The 21,190-nt window shown below is 47.1% G+C and overlaps 1 protein-coding gene and 1 pseudogene across 1 annotated transcript; one reads left to right on the plus strand and one right to left on the minus strand.

The window, feature by feature from the left end:
* Nucleotides 1–1,218: 1,218 nt before the first annotated feature.
* On the minus strand, nt 1,219–20,929 carry SHPK (sedoheptulokinase). Its single transcript, XM_061143126.1, has 7 exons — nt 20,697–20,929; nt 15,747–15,888; nt 8,643–8,826; nt 7,718–7,870; nt 6,012–6,187; nt 3,332–3,532; nt 1,219–2,003 (listed from the first exon to the last, which is right to left on the minus strand). The coding sequence occupies exons 1-7, from the start codon at nt 20,862–20,864 to the stop codon at nt 1,591–1,593; spliced, it is 1,437 nt and encodes a 478-aa protein (XP_060999109.1). The 5' UTR covers nt 20,865–20,929; the 3' UTR covers nt 1,219–1,590.
* On the plus strand, nt 9,002–11,545 carry LOC133057063 (eukaryotic translation initiation factor 4E-like; annotated as a pseudogene).
* Nucleotides 20,930–21,190: the final 261 nt, after the last annotated feature.

Below are 21,190 nucleotides of genomic sequence, written 5' to 3' on the forward strand. Positions count from 1 at the left end.
TAACCAACTAAAAAGTATATAACTCTCTTCCTAAGACTAGCAAGGGGGGAACTCTCCATCCCCCTTCTGATGTCTATTTCAGAAGATTTCTCTGTCCCTTTTCACTGTAATAAAACTCTGCTATACAAAATCTCTTGAGTGATCAAGGCTGGTCCCTGGTCCTGAAAATAAATCTTCTTCAGAGATCACGAATCCAACATCGTTCACCATATGCTATCACTTCTGCTGATGTTTCACTGACTGAAACAAATCAGGTGGGGAAGTCCAAGCCTACTTTGCGTTTAAGATCAGGATGTTGAAAAACAGCGCTAATGACCCAGTTCCTCAGCTGAGGCTCAGGCTGGTACCTCCTAAGCATGGGAGCAGAAGTGAGTGGTTTATTACTTCAGACTGGAGAAATGAGGCCCCAGAAGCTGTACCCAAACTGCTGCAGAGGCTCCAGGCCACTGGCAATAGAAACAGCAGCAGAACTGCTAGCTAACAAGCTTGGACTGTGCAAGGCTCAGCCCTGAGAGATACAGTGGACATGCAGAAAGGGGACAGAGAGTTTCAGTGCTTTGCAGGACACCTATCCAGCTCCTGATCCTATATTTACAGTGTCCACCCCAAGAAATCTGGGAATGCAAGACAGGCTGCCTCCCTGACGTCAGCTCCTCCCGATGGACAGGGCTTTTTGCTATCCTTCGGTACATCCCAAAGTGCCTTCTCTCTCAAAATGATGGTGTTGACTCATTCTGGCCGAGAGAAAAATTCCACGACTTTCCTGAGTGATCCCCAGCTGCTTGTCTCAGTAGAACTGTGGGGCAGGCAGGGCTTTGCATGGGACAGAGCCCATGCATGGGATTCCCAGAGCCATGTCCAACCTCCCAGACCCAGTTCTGCAGCAGCGCCAGCCTGGGGCATCAGGACAACGGGTTCTCTCTGCTTTCTCTCTGGCAGGAGCACATGCAGCTGCATCCCTCCCCTTGGAAGGCCTCCTGGGGATGTGCAGGGGCAAAAACACACTGCTGCACAGACACACTCCTAGACAAGGGTCTTTCTGCTGCCTGGCCAGACTCTTGGGAACAATATGCCTGAATGGTGGGGCTATACAGCATCTGTCCCCCTTGCTGGTCACGTCATCCACCTTTCCTTCCCTCTTCTGTGCCTTCAACCAGCTGTGTTGTGAGAACACAGGATGGGGTGTTCTTAGTTGGAGCCCACAGTCACAAGACTATATTTGGTGTCTGAAGCCCACATTTATTTTGTCTACAGATGAATCACAGGTGACCCTGTTGACCAAGATGCTGGGTTACCATCCCTTTTCCTTCTCTCTCTTTCCTTCCTTCTTTCTTTCTCTCTCTCTCTCACATTTACATTTGCAACCAGCTCTCAGGTGAGTTTCTTTCAGAAGGCACTGATTTGGGATCTGGTTGATGATTCCTGGCTGCATTATGAGTGTGTGCCCCAAAGGCTGACTCTTGAGGCCCCAAGAACAAGCATTGCTTAAAAACTGCCCACAGAGCTGTCCAGGAAAAGGGTGACCCCCAAGATCGGGTCAGGGACGTTAATTAGAAAAAAATTGCAACAGTACTCTGGCCAACAAATGTGCTAGGATTTCTGCTGGCTAAGGCTTCTCTGGAGCATGACCAGAGCGGCCCCCACAGCTGCGTCTACATCCTGTCCATAGGACACAGGCAGAGGGAATGCCCTCTGCACCTCCTGCTTCAGCACTTCGTTCCTGGACAGCGCACTCCCACTGCCAATCACCCGCTCCACGCCCCACTCCTGGAGCTGCTGAAATGGAAGCATTGAATGCAGGTTCTGAATGATGCCTCTGCACAGGGCCCGGGTCACATGCCCCAGGGAGAGGTCAGAGGAGGAGATTCCGGTCACTGAGGCCAGCTGGTCCGGCAGATGCCTCTCACCCAGCACTGTTGGAGTGATGGTCAGGCAGGTGTCTCTCTGCTGGGCAGCTGCCTGGATCATGCATGAGTACACCATGGATTCTTCAACCTCCAGGCCTGCCAGGGACAGAGGTCTGTGTTAGTTCAGGCACCCCCTCGCTGCAGGCTATAGAGTTCCCAGGGGGGCAGGAATGGGTTGACTTGCTGCCCCTCCTCACTGTAGAGGGCTGCTTCCTGGCTCAGAACTCACACAGTCTGGCTGACTGTGCTCAGCCCCAGACCCCAGTCAGCTCTCTTACTGCCCACCCCAACCCAGCCTTCAGGGAGAGATCTTGTATGCTGTGTGAGTCCTAACCATCCCACAGCTGTGGGATGCTTGGTCCCAAGTGGGCCAAATGCATACACTGATCAGTAAGTATCATCACAGCTACTATTAGACTTATTAGCGGTGTCAGAGAAATCCCAGGACCACAGTCTAGCCTGCCCCTCAGCAAAGGTTGAGAACCACTAGTCTAGACCAGAGCTTGGAGTTCTGAATCACTCAAGGATCTTATTAAAATATAGCTTCTGGCTCACTGTGCCTGGGATGGGGCCCCAGCTTCTGCATTTGTCATCAGCTCCCAAAGGAAGCCAGTGCAGCTGGCCTGAGGACCACGCTTTTTGAGTAGAAGGTTCTAGATCAGTGCTTACCACCACGTGAGAGCATCAGAATCACCTGGGGAACTTTTAAAAATATATTTTATTCACTTATTTGGCTGTGCCCAGTTTTAGTTGCAGCACGTGGGATCTTCAATCTTTGTTGTGACATGCAAACTCTTAGTTATGACAGCATGTGGGATCTAATTCCCTGACCAGGGATTGAACCTGGGTCCCCTGCATTGGGAGTGCAGAGTCTCAGACACTGGACCACCAAGGAAGTCCCACCTGAGGAACTTTTACAAAATCCCATGCTCAGGCTCCCCCTTCCCCAAGTCAAATACTCAGCATTTCTGAGTAGGACAGTATTTCCAGTGCTGAGAACCTCCAACCAAAAGCCACTGTAGAGTCTCATCAGTAACACACTTAACTCCCATGTGCTGCAACTAAGACCCAATGCAGCCAAATAAATAAGGAAAAAAAGAAATAAGGCAAATCTCAAATACATGGGACCCAGAGGCTTATTGACCTAGAAAGTAACCCAGTGGGGTGAGAGAGAGCTGGCAAATTATCAGGATACTCTGCAGTCAAGGTTAGAAGTAGTACTCTCAAAAGAGAGTAGGCAATGGCAGCTCAGAAGATGAGAGTAAAGAAGGCTGCCAGCTCAGATCCGTACAGAAGGAAGGAATGTGCCAGAACCTATTTGAGTCTGAAACATGAATCTAGAAGCTTATTGCACATTCAGCACCAGGACACTGCCACACAGAAGGGACAAGCAGAGAACACACCCCTGAGTGGACCACCCTTACCTAGATCCGCCATCCACTGGACCAGCATGTGGACAAACGTGGCCAGCACGTTGCCCCCATTGAGTGACGCTGCCACAGCCAGGTAAGTCCTGTCAAAGTACGGGAAGTAGGCAACTGGGGCTGCGGGGTCTGGAGTCTGTGCTGGCTGGAATCCTGAAGGCATGGAGGCTACCAGCTGAACTGAGGTGCTGATGTTGAGAACTGGGGTCCGAGGAAAGCAGAAGTTAGGCCTGTTGGGCTAACTCAGAGGCCACAAGTCACAATGGGGCTGGGGAAGTATGTCACAAATTTCTGGATACTCCTCCTTTCAGGAGGCAGAGACTAATTGAAATAAATCAACTGGACTTCCCAGGTGGCACCAGTGGTTAAAAAAAAAAAAAAAAGCCTGCCTGCCAATACAGGAGACATAAGAGACACAGGTTCTATCCCTGGGTCAGGAAGAGCCCCTGGAGAAAAAAATGGAACCACCCACTCCAGTACCCTTGCCTGGAGAATCCCATGGACAGAGGACCCTGGAGGGCTACAGTCCATGGTGTTGCAAAGAATCAGATAGGACTTAGCAACTAAAAAACACCAACAAAGGATAGTACTGATCAGTTTTTAAACTAAAGTTTGAATTGTAATAGTTCCAACTGATGGAGGAAAAAAGATGTGATGACAAAGAAAACCCAAGTAAGATGAATGAATTCTCTGTTCCCCTTGATAACAAGGCAGGGCTCTCAAAGTGGGCCCACTCAGCCTGGTTGCCCTGAGGATCAAATGAAACACACAGTCTGCAACCACCTTGCTGGGGCAGGCAGGCCCAAAGTCCAAGGTCTACTCCACCCCAGGAGGGGCAAATGACAGCCCCCAGACCATATCCAGCCTGGCCATATGTTTTTATATGGCCTAGGAGCTAAGAGTGGCTTTTGTATATATATCATTTTTAATGATAAGTTTATTGAGATGTATTATAATTCAAAAAATTCACCATAAAATACACCCTTTTCAAGTGTACAGTTCTGTGCTTTCTAGTATATTCACTATATACACTGTATATAGTATATACACAGGTAAACATCACTGTGATCTAATTTTAGGACATTTTTACCACTCTGGAAAGAAATCCCTTACAGGTTAGCAATCAACCCACACTCCCAGCCCTTGACAACCATGAATCCTCTTTCTGTCTCCATGAATTTGCCTCTTCAATTCTGGACATTTCCCAGGAATGGAATCATACACTATGTGGCCTTTCACTTTCCTTCCCATGTTGTAGCATGTTATCTCTGTGGATATACCACATTTTAAAAAATTCATTTATCAGTTGATGAACATTTGGGTTGTTTCTGACTTTTGGCTATTATGAATACAGCTACAAGGAAAAATTGTGTACAAGTTTTTGTGTGGACACGTGTTTTCAAATCCCTTGGGTATACACCAAGGAGTGGAATTGCTGGGTCATGGTAATTCCATGCTTAACTTTCAGAGAACTGTCAGACTGTTTTCCAAAGTTCAATTCAGTTCAGTCACTCAGTCATGTCTGACTCTTTGCAACCCCAGGAACTGCAGCACGCCAGGCCTCCCTGTCCATCACCAACTGCCGGAGTCTACCCAAACCCATGTCCATTGAGTTGGTGATGCCATCCAACCATCTCATCCTCTATCGTCCCCTTCTCCTCCTGCCCTCAATCTTTCCCAGCATCAGGGTCTTTTCAAATGAATCAACTCTTCACATCAGATGGCCAAAGTATTGGAGTTTCATCTTCAACATCAGTCCTTCCAGTGAACACCCAGGACTGATCTGCTTTAGGATGGACTGCACCATTTTACAACTCCAGTGGGATATTCTTACCTTTTTAAATGGTTGAAAAGAAATGAAAAGGAGAAGACTATTTCATGAGACATGAAAATTTTATGAAATTCACATTTCAGCCTCTATAAATAAAGTTTTATTGGAACACAGCTACACCCACTCACTTATGCATTAGCTAAGGCTGCTTTTCTGCCCCAACAGCAGATAAGTAGTTGTGGCAGAAATTAAATGGCCCACAAAGCCTGGAATATTTACTACCTGGCCCTTTACAGGAAAACTTTGCCAACCCCTCTGCCCTGGAGGGCAGCCTCCACCTCTCTGTGACTCTCTCACACCAAATACAGGAATATTTGCACTTCTAATCAGATCCAAGAGAACTTTCATTGACACACACAGTAACAAAAACCCTCATCTACTCATCTGTTTCCTTGGTCATGGAGACACTCAGAAACCAGCCAACTAGAGAGAGTCATTTTCCTCACCTGGCCCTAGAAAAGAAAGGCACTGGCCGTGCTCAGGGCTGAGCGTGTTCTGCTAGATGATAAGCTCCCTGGGCAGAGGCTTCACCTGTAGGGATGATGGTGGGTTTTTTTGTTTGTTTCTTTTGTTTTTTATTGGACTGTATTGCGGCCTGTGGGCTCTTAGTTGCAACATGCAGGATCTAGTTCCCTGATCAGGGATCAAACTTGGGCCCCCTGTACTGGGCGCACTGAGTCTTAACCACTGGACCACCAGGGAAGTCCCAAAGGTATTTTTCATGCTTGCAGGACAACGGTCAAGAGGACACTGAGACGGCTGGTTATGTGTGCCCCTCGGACCCTCACACAGAGCTGAGGCTTATGAGTCCCCGGCAGAGTCTGAGGAGAGAACCAAAGAAAGACTTACCTGCATCGGTCTTTTGGGCCATGCAGGAATAGACGGAGGCCTGCAAATCACCCAAGGCCACGCCCACCTGCGTCCCCCTTGGGATCTCAAACCAGGCCTGCGAAGTTCTTCCTGCCACGCTGCCAGGCTCCGCTACGTCTGGGAGCAGCTGGACGGGAAAGCCGGCGGCCGCCAGTCTGCAAATCAAAAGTGGACAGCCTATCTACCTGGTGCTGGGTCTTCTGTCTCCTGTTGCTTCCAGGAAACTGAGCAAAGAAAAGTGCCCTGCGACACATGTTCAAGGAGAGAGGGCAGAATCCAGTGTACAGAGGGCCCTTTCGCCTTTTTTTAAAACCATGAGATGTCTTGAGTTTTTTAAGAGTTCGGGATGGGCCTTCCAAGGAAGAACATAACCAGTTTAGGCAGAGGTGATCAGAAAGGATTGGCTAAGAAGCAGATCGGCATCTGCCCTCCTGTGTTTGAGGGGTGCACAAACACTCTGCAAAGGGGGGCAGTCAGAGTTTTAGAGCCAAGTCACAGTTGGTTAGCACAGGGCAAACCAAAGTCAAACCCATCAGTCTCCTAAATACCAAACGTAGTCACCACTCAGGGTTAGTGAACATGGGGCTGTCAATTTCATAATACATGCTAGAAAGTCCTTTACCTGAACTACCAGGCGCTTTTTGTTTTATTACAGGGCTCAGAATTTGGGGCCTGGAGGAAGTGAATGTATGGACCTCTGGACCTGAAAAGGCAAATGATTGTTTCAAAAGAACTTAAAAGGTATCCCTCAAGCCTACTCCTTCCATTTCTTTACCCTACTTTTAAATATATTATAATAAAAATTAATTAAAAAAAAGAAAATGCATTTAAAATATTATCAAAAACAGTCAAATACCTACGATAAATTTAGTAAAAGATGTACAACTCTATGCATACAAACCATTATTAAAAGGAATTAAGGATTTAAAAATAAATAAATGAAATGCTTTTAGAGGTTTGTGTCATTATATATATATATATATAAAATGGTGGTGGGGAGGGATAGTTAGGGAGTTTGGGATGGACATGTACACACTGCTATATTTAAAATGGATAACTGGGGGGCACACAATTTTCACGGTCAGGAGCCTGCCGTGTACCCCTTTGCCTGACAAAGCAATAAAGCTATCCCTTTCTACTTCAAAAAATAAATAAAATAAAATGGAAAGCCAACAAGGACCTACTACACAGCACAGAGAACTCTGCTCAATGTTACGTAACAACCTAAATGGGAAAATAATTTGAAAAAAAAATAGATACGTGTTTTTGTATAACTGAATCACTTTGTTGCACACCTGAAATTAACACATTGTTAATCAACTATACTCCAATATAGAATAGAAAGTTAAAAAAAAAAAATAAGATAAAATTATTTAAAAATGAAAGTTGTTTAGCATCTACGGGCTGGGTCCGGGATTCAGGAAGAACCGGGGAGGGCACCCCAGGCCCGGGCAACAGTGGAGGAGCAGGAGAGCGTGGCGTGGTGGCAGCACCCCTCCCCAAGGACTTCACTTTACGGTCAGGCCCACCCACGCCCAGGGGCTGGAACAGACTGGGCGCTGTTGGAACCTGATTCTTGGCCTTGTGGCATCCTCCACTATCCCCAGATGGGAACGCCCCACTGAAGCTCCCGCTTCAGAGATTCTACCTTTCAGCCTCAAGCCAGCCTGCAAGGTTATACTCACATCTCCAAGTTCCAGCTTTGGCTCCTGGTGTTGAAATAGCCCCAGCTAGCAGCATTCTGGTCGGACATCAAGGGTCTCGCCAAGCCGCACAGCATGGCAACCACATAGTCATGGATGGTGCCAGCTGTATCGTAGGACTTGAGGAAGTCCGGGCTGTTTGTCATACCCAAAACAATTCAGCGTGGTTTAATATTGATTGAAAGGCATGAGTCGCAGCTAACTGAGGGCGGTGTGGACTAGACATGGCATAACTGGGCAGCAACCAGAATCCCACAGCTGAACTTCCCAAGGTGAGGACCTCCAAACGCCTCCACGCCAAGCTGGCCGGAGTCAGCCTTAGGGGAGGGTATTCATAGGAGGACACATCATGCCTGGGAAAGCAGGACATCAACCATTCTGAGCAGTCCTGACCCCACTATGAACCCATCATGTGACCATTGGCAACTCCCTTACCCTCTCTGGCCCCTTCTTTTCCCCTCTGGGTTAGAATCAGATAACCAACAAGCCCCCTCTGCAAAATGAAGAAGCAGTGGTTCCAAGTCTAGGTCTTGAGACTGTATCCTGTACAGGGCCATGCTCACTAAGGGACAGTCCATTGTGGAGTGATGATGACCGGCTAGAGGTACAGCTCCCTAGCCACTCTCCTGCATCAAAATCATAGTGCTTGGGCTCAGCTGTGTCTGACTCTTTGCAACCCCATGGACTGTAGCCCTCAAGGGTCCTCTGTCCATGGGATTTTCCAGGCAAGAATGCTGGACTGGGTTGCTATGTCCTTCTCCAGGGGATCTTCCCTGACTCAGGGATCAAACCCACCTCTCCTGTGCCTCCTACACTGCAGGTGGATTCTTTACCCACTGAGCCATCAGCTAGCTGCTCACATTCCCCTGAAAATCCATCATCTGATTCAAAGAACAGTCATCCATACCTATTTTTCAAAAGCCAGAAGATGGTTGCACAGCCAAACCCCGTGGCCACGCTGAGATGGGACTCCGGCTGCGGCAGAGAAGCCAGGAACTCGCTGCTACAGCGGCCGTCCTGCCACGTGACCAGGTGGCTCACAGCTCTAGGCTCGAACACAGGGGCGGCCCCTGCCTCTGTCCATGCGCAGCCTGGAAGGAAGATGACCAAAAAAGGAGAACAGGGCCACTGATGGGCAGCAGCATGTCCTTGAGACGACCCTGCTAGTGAGCTTACAGGACGGACTTTATCACCCGTGACAATGCTTTATTCACACACAGGGGTCCTGGCCAGGACCCGGAAGAGCAGGGAGTGGATGTACCTAGAGATGGTTACAGTGAGTGAAGTCAGTCAGGCACAGAAGGACAAGTATCATATGACAGCCCTTATATGTGGAATCTAAAAAACAAAAATGGTACCCATGAACTTATTTACAAAACAGAAATAGAGTCACAGATGGGGAAAACAAATATAGTTACAGAGGAGGGGAAGGGATAAATTGGGAGGTCAGGATGGACAAATACAAACTATTATATATAAAACCGATAACTGGGGACTTCCCCGGTGGTCCAGTGGCTGAGACTCCATGCTCCCAAAGCAGGGGGCCTGGGTTCGATCCCTGGTCAGGGAACTAGATCCCACATGCGGAATTAAAGATTCCGCATGGCAGATCGATCTAAGATGGCGACTGTGGAACCGGAAACCACTCCCACTCCGAATCCCCCGCCTACAGAGGAAGAGAAAACAGAATCTAATCAGGAGGTTGCTAACCCAGAACACTATATTAAACACCCTTCACAGAACAGATGGGCACTCTGGTTTTTTAAAAATGATAAAAGCAAAACTTGGCAAGCAAACCTTCGATCGATCTCTAAGTTTGATACTGTTGAAGACTTTTGGGATCTTTACAACCATATCCAGTTGTCTAGTAATTTAATGCCTGGCTGTGACTACTCACTTTTTAAGGATGGTATTGCGCCTGTGTGGGAAGATGAGAAAAACAAACGAGGAGGACGATAGCTAATTACACTGAACAAACAGCAGAGACGAAGTGACCTCGATCGTGTTTGGCCAGAGACACTGCTGTGCCTTATTGGAGAACATTTTGATGACTACAGTGATGATGTATGTGGCGCTGTTGTTAACGGTAGACCTAAAGGTGATAAAATAGCAGTATGGACTACTGAATGTGAAAACAGAGAAGCTGTTACACATATAGGGAGGGTATACAAGGAAAGGTTAGGACTTCCTCCAAAGATAGTGATTGGTTATCAGTCCCATGCAGACACAGCTACTAAGAATGGCTCCACCACTACAAATAGGTTTGTTGTTTAAGAAGACACCTTCTGAGTATTCTCATAGGAGACTTCATCAAGCAATCGAGATTTGGGAGCTGAACCAAAGCCTCTTCAAAAGCAGAGTGGACTGCATTTAAATTTGATTTCCATCTAAATGTTGCTAAGATATAAGAGAAGTCTCATTCGCCTTTGTCTTGTACTTCTGTGTTCATATTTTCTTTTTTGGCTAGAGTGTCCATTATCCCAATCAAAGAATTACAATACACATCATCCCCAAAATCCATAAATGTGTTCCGGGCCCACTCTGTAATAACTTAATAGAAATAACCATTACAAACACATTTGACCCATCTACAATATTAAAAAAAAGAAGAACTTGCATTTCTATACCTTACAAGAGAATGATTTTGTTTACGTTCCATTGTATGCAGGAGCATATTTTGCTGGTTTGAAAGAGTATGATGCATACGGTTTTCTGGCAATTTTCTTTGTTTCTTTTTACAGCATTATCTGTACTGTACTCTTGCTGATGGCTGCTAGATTTTAATTTATTTGTTTCCCTACTTGATAACATCAGTGATTCTGATTTCAGTTTTTCATTTGTTTTGCTTTAGTTTTTCTTTCTCATGTAACATTGGTGAAGGATCCAGGAATATGACACAAAGGTGGAATAAACATTAATTTTGTGCATTCTTTGGTAATTTTTTTTTTGTAACTTAAACTACAACGCTTTGCTACAAATTTATGCATTTCATTCAAATTAGTGATCTATGTTTGTGTTATTTCCTAACCTTAATTGTGGATTATAAAAAAGGTAACATCATAATTACATTCCTAATTAGAATTAGTATGTCTGTTTTTGTATCTTTATGCTGTATTTTAACACTTTGTATTACTTAGGTTATTTTGCTTTGGTTAAAAAATTGGCTCAAGTAGAAAAGCAGTCCCATTCATATTAAGACAGTGTACAAAACTGTAAATAAAACGTGTACAGTGAATTGTCTTTTAGACAAAAAAAAAAAAAAAAAAGATTCCGCATGCCACAACGAAGATCAGAGATCCTGCATGTCACAACAAAGACCCAGGGCAGCCAAACAAATAAACAAGATTTTTATTTTAAAAAAATAGATAACTAATAAGGACCTACTGTATAGCACAGGGAATTGCACTCAAAACTCTGTAATTGTCTATATGGGAAAAGAATCCAGAAAAGAGTGGTATAGGTATATGGATCACTGATTTACTTTGCTGCATTGTAAATCAACTACACTCCAATAAAAGTTATTTTTTAAAAAAGAAAAAGAAGTAGAGCAGGGAGGTGGTCACAAATGTATGCACCTGAACCTTTTTAAGTTTCACCTGGAAAATAGGGGTAAGCGGGCGATGGGATGGCCCCCTTTAGGGTAATCTACCCTCAAAGCCACATTTCTGCTTAAAACAGGGAGTCTAACCCCTACACTAAAACTGGACATCTGCAGCTGTTTTTTTTTTCAACCCTTTTATCTGCTTCCAAAACTCTTTTGACCCTTTTTAAAAAACTTCTAGTACTATCATTTTTATTTTGTCTGTGTTATAAAACAGAGTTCTTACCATGTACCAGGGATTGTTCAAAGCACTTTCAAAATATTAATTTATTTAATCTACATATTAGCCTCACAACATATGTGTGATAAGAGCTCTAGAGCACAGGCTCAACAGCTCTGGCTCACGGACTTATTTGCTGGGAGGTATGTGGGATCTTCCTAGAGTTTCCAGGGAAACTCCCAGGAACAGTATTTTAAAAAACCAATTTTCCACTCCCTTTGCCAACTCTTGACATTCTCAGACCGATTTCTTACAATCCAATGAGTAGAAAAATGATTTCTCACTGTCATTTTCATCTGCATTTCCCTAATTAATAGTGACACTGAGCATCTTTTCAAGTGCTTATTAGCTATTTGTACTTTCTCTTCTAGCATCTGCCTATTGGTTTCCTTTGCTCATTAGTCCACAGGGCCATTGGTCCTTTCTTTGTTACTCATTCTTCATAGGCCCCCAGCTTCATCCTTTGTCTACTATACACTAGTGAAAATTTTCTCCCTGCCTGCTGCTGGCCTTTTAGCTTGGTTTTATGATCCCCACTTGTCTCCTGCCATTACTGAGCCTGAAAATGGAATGTGGAAACTGGCATAACCACAGGCCTCTCAAAAGACACTAGTCACTCCCTCTCCTCTCCTCCAGTGGTCTCGCCTGTGCCCTCATGGAGGCACTTAGCTCTCTGCTCGGGTTGCTGGTGTCCGTCTGTGCTGACCGCCTTGAGTGAGCCCTGGCAGAGGGGGACTGAATCCCCATTCCAATGTCTCCTGTGGGGCCCAGCACGGAGCCTCAAGTATTGCAGATTCTGAAATCAAACCAAATTATGGCCACTGTTAAAAGCAGAACAACTTGATCTCAAATAGGATTTCACTTGCTCCACTAAGCGGGTTATCATCATGGTTCAAATGGTGGCTCTCCTCCTCCCCATAAACAGAAACCAAACCAAGCAGGTGGGCAGGCGGGCTCCATGAAATATTAAGAAGCTCTCTCCACCCATATGGATAATGGTTTGTGTGGTTGTTACAGAGTCCAGGAGATGGGCAGAAGGGAAGGCGTGTGACTAGACCACAATCATTAGATCTCTGCTGTCCTCTCTGGGAAGGGTTTTAGTATTAAAAGGATGTTTATTCTCATTAATGCAAAATTAAGGAGTTTAAAAAGCTTTTACAACCCCGACTCTCCCCGAGAGGTCAGCACTAACACCCTGACCAGCCTTTGGCTCTTGCTACTGATTGGAGCCAAGCAGCTCCCGTGGTCCCTGCTGGGTCCCTGCTAGTCTGACGATGGGCAGACAATGGGAGAAGAGGAGGGGGAGAGCCTGGGCTGGCTTCTGCACTTACCCAGGCCCATCCTGGGGACTGATCAAAGGCTGCATCACCAGACCCCCGTCAAGCTGCTCAAAAGCAGTTCGCCACTCACTTGGCCTAGGGGAATCAGAATTGCTGATTCTCCAGGCAAAGGAGGGGTGAATCCCATGTTCAGATCTCCTTAACTACAACCCCTCCCCCAGTAGCCATCATCCTCTGCTTAACACACCTGCAGTAAAATGTTGATATTTTTGAAGCTGGGTGATGGGTGTGTGTTGGTTCATAACAACACTGTTCTCCCTACTTTAATGTCTATGTAGAACTTTTATATATATATATATATATATGTATATATATAATTTTATTTGTTTATCTATGGCTGTGCTGGGTCTTCATCGAGGCTTCCCTGATAGCTTAGTTGGTAAAGAATCTGCCTGCAATGCAGGATACCCTGGTTCAATTTCTGGGTTGGGGAGATTCCCTGGAGAAGGGAAAGGCTACCCACTACTTCATGGGCTTTTCTCTAGGTGCAGAGAGCAGGGGTTACTCTTCGATGCAGTGTGTGGGATTCTCGTTGGGATGGCTTCTCTTGTTGCAGAAGCACAGGCTCTAGGGGAGTGGGCTCAGAAGTTGGGGCCTCCAGGCTCTAAAGCACAGGCTCAGTAGTTGGGGTGCACAGGTTTAATTGTTGGGCAGCATGTGGGATCTTCCCAGACCAGGGATCAAAACCATGTCTTCTGCATTGGCAGGTGGATTATTTACCACTGAGCCATCAGGGAAGCCCCAAACATTTTAGAATTTTTAAGAAACTTTTTTTCATGTTTGCCATAACAGAAGCTCACCACTTCCTACAGGAGCATGATCCTTCCTTCCTTGGACATTCTGTTGGGCTGTTCCTCCCTTCGTTGAGCTAGTGTATCCTTCTATGGCTCTGGTCTTCCCAGAGACCTTTCAAAGTTCAGTGTCTGAAGTCAGACAGACTTGGGTTTGAAAGCTGGAGTCACCACTTGCTGTCATATGACCCTGAGCATATTATTTTATAATCTCTCTGAACCTCCACTTCTCATCTGCTCAAGAGGGACAATAATGTCACCTACGTCATAAGGGTATTGGGAAAATTCGATCAGGTCACACAGGTAACACCCTTAGCTCTGCACCTGGCATGCAAAGTGCTCATTGCTGTTTTTCTGGCTTAATTCCCCTCCTGGAAGCCAAAGAGAACAAGCCACCCACATCTACACTGTGGCAGAATTTCTGAAATAAATAACCAATTAAATAATGCTTAGCAACAGTGCCCATTAAAAGGACATGGAACTGAAAATTCACGAATATCTGTGATGATGTTAAACAACAAAAACTATGCTCAAATGCAGAGAAGTTTCCTCTGTGTCTTGACATCTGAAGCTACACTAATCTCTCGGTGTCGGCACTGATGTTCCAAGATACCCATACAAAGAAAAAGAAAGCTATGAAAAATCCTCGCGACTGAATCCAACAGAGAATCAGAAAGGATTCACTCTTCACCCTCTCCCTGTTCATGTATAATGTATGAGTGGACAGTTCACTTTATTACATCTTTGAACAGGACAGGATGCTCACAAAACCCAAGAGGACAGCCTGACCCTTCACAGAGAGTCTTTGGCAGCACGTTTCTGGTTCCTGGTGAGGCAGAAGATAGATGAGCCCCAGGCTGAGCAGCTGGAGTTTGTCCCCTGTGGACAGACACTCCAAGATGAAGATAATAGCAGGAGCAAATGGGAGTTGCACCCTGTTCAGATAAAAGATTAATAAGAGACCGAGACTTCCCTGACAATCCAGTGGTTCAGACTCCATGCTTCCAATGCAGGGGGCATGGGTTTGACCCATGGGAACTAAGGTCTGGGAACTAAGATCCCACAACCCCACATGCCTTGTAGCCAAAAAAGAAAGAGAGAGACCACATATTTCTTGCTCTTGAGGTCAAGGAGACATTCCCAGTTACACATGCGTAAAAAGGCTCCTCGGGGGTCAAAAAGGGAGGGAGTGCCACCCCATAGTAGGTGATGTCAACCTTCCCATAGGCCTCTTCCCTAGAATGCATCTTGGCTAAGAGATGCGCACACACACAGGGGAGGACCCTGAGATAAACTAAACATGGCAAAGCAAGATGATTAGCAGCCAGAGGAAACCCAGAAGAAATGCCCCATATAAGTGATTCAAACTACCACAGGGGCACAACTCTTTCCCTGAGCCCACCCGTGCATCTACCCACACATACCCTTTTTCCTCCTAACAAGCAATTTGCTTGTTTCACTGCGTTTTGTATCTTTGGGGAAATTCCTTTCTACAAAGCTGACAGGCCAGCACCTTGTCGCGGGCTATGGGTCTAGGGGCTAGGATTCAGCTCTCTAACTGCCTCACCGACTTCAGTCTCTGGCCAGGGAACCAAATTCCTGCTTTAAGCCACGCCACAGGCTGAGGCCATCGAAGATCACAGGATGACTGCTTTTGCTTTGTTTTGTTTCAATGTGGACCATTATTAAAGTCTTTATAGGGCTTCCCTGGTGGTTCAGTGATAAAGAATCTGCCTGTAATGCTGGAGATGCGGGTTCGATCCCTGGGTTGGGAAGATCCCCTAGAAGAGGAAATGGCTACCCACTCCGGAATACTTGCCTGGAGAATTCCATGGACAGAGGAGCCTGGCAGGCTACAGTCCATGGGGTTGCAAAAGAGTTGGACATGACTGAGCAACTAAACAACAACATTGAACTTGTTACAATATTGCTTCTGTTTAACACTGGGGTTTTTTTTTTGTCCTGGAGGCATGTGGGATCTTAGTCCCAGAACAGGGATAGAACCCACGCCCACAGGGTGACTGTTAACAGAACATGATTGCCCCCAAGCCCAGCATACCTTGGCCTGTTTTCCAAAACATGACTCCATGCATCTGCCCTGACACGCCGATGCCACAGACCTTCCGGAGCTGCTCCTGGGGAAGGGCAGCGAGACACTCGTGGAGGGCCTGGATGATTCTCCTCACATCCTGTTCTTGCCCCTGGAAACAGAATAGGACAGGCTGGGCAGAGGCACACAAGGGAGGCGAGGAGGGCAGAGGCGGCAGGGACTTCCTGAGTGGGGGCTGCCTAGCTAATTCCCCTGAAGTCACTTCCAGGACCTGCTGACTGGGCCTCAAGGGTGAAATGTGGGCCTGAGGGGTCTCCACCATCTCCTCCTGGAGCAGGAATGTGGCAGGCAAGGTTCTACTCCTCCCTTTACTGATGAGGGAGGGCTTGACCCAGGTTTGATCCCTGGGTCAGGAAGATCCCCTGGAGAAGGAAACGGCAACCCACTCCAGCATTCTTGCCTGGGAAATCCCATGGAAGGAGGAGCCTGGTGGGCTACAATCCATGGGGTCGCAGAGTCAGACACGACTGAGCAGCTTCACTTACCGATGAGGAGCCGCTGCAGCTCAAGTTCAACCAATGGCCGGGCTCTGCCCCCTGCTGTGGAACAGTCTGAGCTGAGAAAAGCGCTGCCCTGCCCTATAGGCACTTACAGTCCGGTTGTGCTGTGTGCTGAGCTTAATCACTCAGTCGTGTCTGGTTCTTCGCAACCTCATGGCCTATAGTCCGCCAGGCTCCTCTGTCCATGGGGATTCTCCAGGCAGGAATACTGTAGTGGATTGCATGCCCTCCTCCAGGGAATCTTCCCAATGCAGGGATCATACCCAGGTCTCCGGCATCGCAGGCGGATTCTTTACCAACTGAGCCACCAGAGAAGCCCAAGAATACTGGAGTCAGTAGCCTATCCCTTCTTCAGGAGGTCTTCTGGACCCAGGAATCGAACTGGGGTCTCCTGCATTGCAGGTGGATTCTTTACTGGCTGAGCTACCAGGGAAGCCCTATAGTCCAGCAGGACAGGAAAACACAAGAAAGATGTGCTACAAGGAGAAATAAGGCAAGGTATATAGAATGCTGGGGTAGGAAAAGGATGGAACACAGCAGGAAAGACATAGACAACAGAGGTTTCCTAGGGACTTCCCTGGTGGTCCAGTGGCTAAGACTCCGAGCTCCCAATGCCAGGGGCTCAGGTTCGAGATCTAGTCAAGGAACTCTATCGCATTTGCCACAGCTAAGAGTTTGCATGCTACAACTGAAGATCGCTCATGCCACAACCAAGACCTGGTGCAGACAAATAAATAAATACATAAATTTTAAATAAAAACACTTGTAACTTATTTTCAAAAAGAAAGAGAAGAAAGCCTTCCTGGTCTAAAGCACTGACAACAGGCGCTAGTGGTGGCTTCCGATCACATTCAGGCAGGCATTTCCTAAATGTGCTGAGGGGCCAGAATTTGCTCCAGGGGCAGTGCAGGCCTCCCCTCCTTGGAGCAAATGCTTCATCTGTCAGCTGGCCTTGGGCTGTGGCAGTTCTTGGCTCCAAACAGATATGACCAAAGGATTAGAAAGAAGGAAGGTGAGGAGGTGTAGGATGGGGGAAAGAATGAGCAGGGAGAACAGAGCATTTTCTTGAGGAGGCAGCCCCACATCCTAACAAGGCTCTTTTTTTGGACTGAACCACTCGGCATGGTGTAGTCAGTTAACTAGTCAATCCTAAAGAAAATCAATCCTGAATATTCACTGGAAGGACTGGTGCTGAAGCTGAAACGCCAATACTTTGGTCACATGATTCAAAGAACTGACTCCTTAGAAAAGACCCTGATGCTGGGAAAGATTGAAGGCAGGAGAAGAAGGGGACAACAGAGAGTGAGATGGCTGGATGGCATCACCAACTCAATGAACATGAGTTTGAGCAAGTTCTAGGAGTTGGTGATGGACAGGGAAGCCTGGCGTGCTGCAGTCCATGGAGTCACAAAGAGTAGGACATGACTGAGCAACTGAACTGAACTGAACTCGGCATGGGGGATCTTATTTCTCAGACCAGAGATCGAACCCGTGCCTTCTGCAATGGAAGCCTGGAGTCTTAACCACTGGACTGCCAGGGAAGTCTCCTAACGAGACTCTTTATACAGAAGAGACTACAGGAGAACTGACTGGACAGAGAGGAGCTGCATAGAAGAGCATGATCCCCCAGGAGGGAAGAACTAAGACAGCAGGCAAAGGAAGAAGGAAGCAGGGAAGAGACATTTGTTTACACCTGCCGTGTCCAACCCAGCAGTGATTAGCCACACAAGGCTAGTCCACATCGAAAACTACACACCAGATTTCAGATTTAGTAGGAAAAAAAATAAAGCACAATCTCTCATTAATAATTTCATACTATTACATATTGAAATGATACATTTGGATACATTGAGTTAAATAAAATACGCAATGAAAATTAATTTCAGGGTTCCTTTTTACTGTTTTTTTAATGTGAGTGCCAGAAAATTGAAAACTACATGAGGCTCACATTTCCATCGGACAGTGATGGTTTACAGAGTTCCCACATGGCCGTCAGTTCGCTATGAACCCAGAACAGAGAAGCTGTTCTCTATATGGCCCAAAGTGGGTGAGCTGTGTGGATGGGGACAGCAGAGGAGGGGAACAGGCTGGATGGAGTGAAGACAAGGAGGCAGTCAGTGTACAGCAAGTTTTAGTGGTGAGTGTGATGGGGGAGTAATTCTTGGACAGACAATGGGTACGCCCACAGTGTAACAAGACAGGTGCTGCCCCCATTCCTTGGTTCGGAATATCACATTGTCTAAATCCAGATCAAATCCTAGAACTTCAGATTGGAAAAAAGAGCTTAAGAACTTATTCAACCCTCCTCCTCCCCACTCCTTTTACAGATGGGGAAATGGAGGCCAGAAAGGAAAAATTAATAGCACAGAAAGGGTTGCAGAGGGAATTTCCTGGCATTTCAGAGGTTAGGACTCAGCACTTTTCCTGGTGTGGGCCTGGGTTTGATCCCTGGTCTGGGAACTAAGATCCCACAAGCCGTGCAGCACAGCCAAAGAAAAGGGGGTAGACAGAGTTTCCCTCAAAAATCCTGCTATTTTAAATTTGCAAAGAGTTAAAAGTCTGACCTTCCACATAGTTGCCAAATTTGGCCATGGAGTACACAATGCTTCTAAAGAGTGAGAAATGTGGACAGGAGGATGGAACAGAACCGTCAGGTATTTCTACAGGTCAGTAATTCTTACTCCAGGGGTGATTTTTGTCCCCTAAGGGCACTTGGCAATATGGAGATATTTGGGGGTGTTGCAACTAGGGAGGGGGGGTTCTACCAGCATGCAATGGGTTAGAGGCCAGGGATGCTATTAAACAACCTACAACATACAGGACAGCCCCTCACAACAAAGAATCATCCAGCCATTGAGTATCAACAGTGCCAAGGTTGAGAAATCCTGCTCCAGGTGAAATTACAATAGTGCTGTTTGTCCCAGAGCACAACACACATGCGGAGGATGCAAGGGAGAGGGCTGTTATGAACATCTCCTAAACCCCTCCTTAGCAGGTGTGGAGCACTGCGTGTGCCTGTAAACAGAGAACAGCATGCTGAACACTGGAGGAAGCGGGGAATGTGGCCCTGTGTCTACAGCCAAGAAGTGGCACTATCTCAAGAGAAAAAGGGCACTGCCTAAAACCCACTTCCTGGAATCTTGGCTCTGCTGCTCACACTGACCGGGTCCAAGCTGATGCTGCCTCCACGTCAAGGTCCATGAAGTGAGATAACGATTCTAAAATGCCCTGATGCTCCAACCAAACTAATTTTGAAAGACTCTGTGAAAATGTGCTCCTGAAATCTTTATCCTCTGGAGTGCTTCTGAGCAAGATGGACTCTGGGGACTTTCCTGGCAGCCCTGTGGTTAGAACTCTATGCTTTCACTGAGGAGGGCCTGGGTTTGATCCCTGGTTGGAGAACTAAGATCCAACATGATGCAAAGTGCAGCCAAAAAAAAAAAAAGATGGAGTGTGAACCCTAAAGAACTGAGCCCAGTTATGTAGCAAGAGCTTGTGAAAAACAAAGTTCTTGGGAAGGGAGTTTGGCTCAGAAAATCGAGGTCTGTGCCGGAAGTGGCCATACAGGTTATCTATTTCAATTATAAGAACAAGCAGAGATCCAGAAAGTCATGAGGTTACAAAGAAAGTTCCTTGATATTAATTTCTATTATCAATAAATTGAACATTGAGCTACCTTTTTCAGGGAATTAATGGACTCCATCTCTGAGGATTAACATCCTTTCTGAACCCACCTCTTAGAACTGAGCCTGCTGTGGTGAAATTCTCAATTTCTATCTCATAGCTTTCACAAGACACTAGTTTTTGTGTAGAAATATCAATCTGGACTTCTCAATGTCGACTTGTCCTAATGTCTTTCCTCCAAGCTCTCTCAGCCTTTGGGGTCAAGGGACTTTTGCTAGCCAAATGTTTGAGTTCCTCCACCCACAATCTATACCTGTGGGATAAGACAGGGGCAGGTTACACCTGGTTTTGCATCTGATTTCTCAAGGAAAACAGAGACACTGCCCTAGGAAACAAAGTGAATCCTGAATTTGAGGACAGGGGGCAGATGTGAGGAGCAGAGAGCCACAAGAATGAGAAGGCGGCTTGCGATCACTCCATATGCAGGAGAGCAATTTTCCCACAGGTCAGCGTACAGAAGGTGAAGGGCAGAGAGCACGGGGATCTAGCGCCGAGGGCAAGGCTCCCAAAGAAGGCCCGAGAGTGGGCAGATCGGTGCCAGCAGGTGGGAAAGCTCCTGGGAAGAGAGCTATCGAATCGAGGGAGTTGCATCAGGCAGGCAGAGATCAGGCAGGCAGAAATCAGGCAGGCTGGAGCAGTCAGGGAGACTTCATCGAGGAGGGAGAGGGTGTCCGGAGGCTCCTGGAGGCGGCGCGGCCCCAGGGAGCTGCCTCACCTGGGGCCCCGCCGCCGCGCTCTGGGCCGCCGTCTCGGCCCGCGCAGCCCGGGTACAGCTCGCCAGTACCACGAACTCGGAAGGGTCGCCGGGCGCGGCCTCCACCAGGGCCGCCTTCACAGACGTGGTGCCCAGGTCGATGCCGAGAGTGACAGATCGTGCAGCCATGACAGCGTCCGCGCCAGCACCCCCTTACCCTGGACCTAGGCGCCGAGGCGGGCCCTCGCCTCCCAATCTTTCCAGCCACGCCCAACACACAGAATTCTCGCCTTCCCATTGGTTGAGGAGGGCTGAGTTCCGCGCACTCCGCGCGACAGAACCCAGTTATAGGCGGAGCCGCGGGGAAGACAGGACCTAGAGGCCCCGCCCCGCAAGGCAGGGTGTGCAATGTTGGCCGAGGCTTCAGCTTCGCCCTCCAAAGTATCTCGGAGTTCCCGGACAGGCCCTAGAAGATTCGAAAGCCCCTGTGGCCCTAACAGTGACTTAGCCCTTCC

This window comes from Dama dama, chromosome 5 (genome assembly GCF_033118175.1).
Source record: "Dama dama isolate Ldn47 chromosome 5, ASM3311817v1, whole genome shotgun sequence".
Lineage (NCBI taxonomy): Eukaryota > Metazoa > Chordata > Mammalia > Artiodactyla > Cervidae > Dama > Dama dama.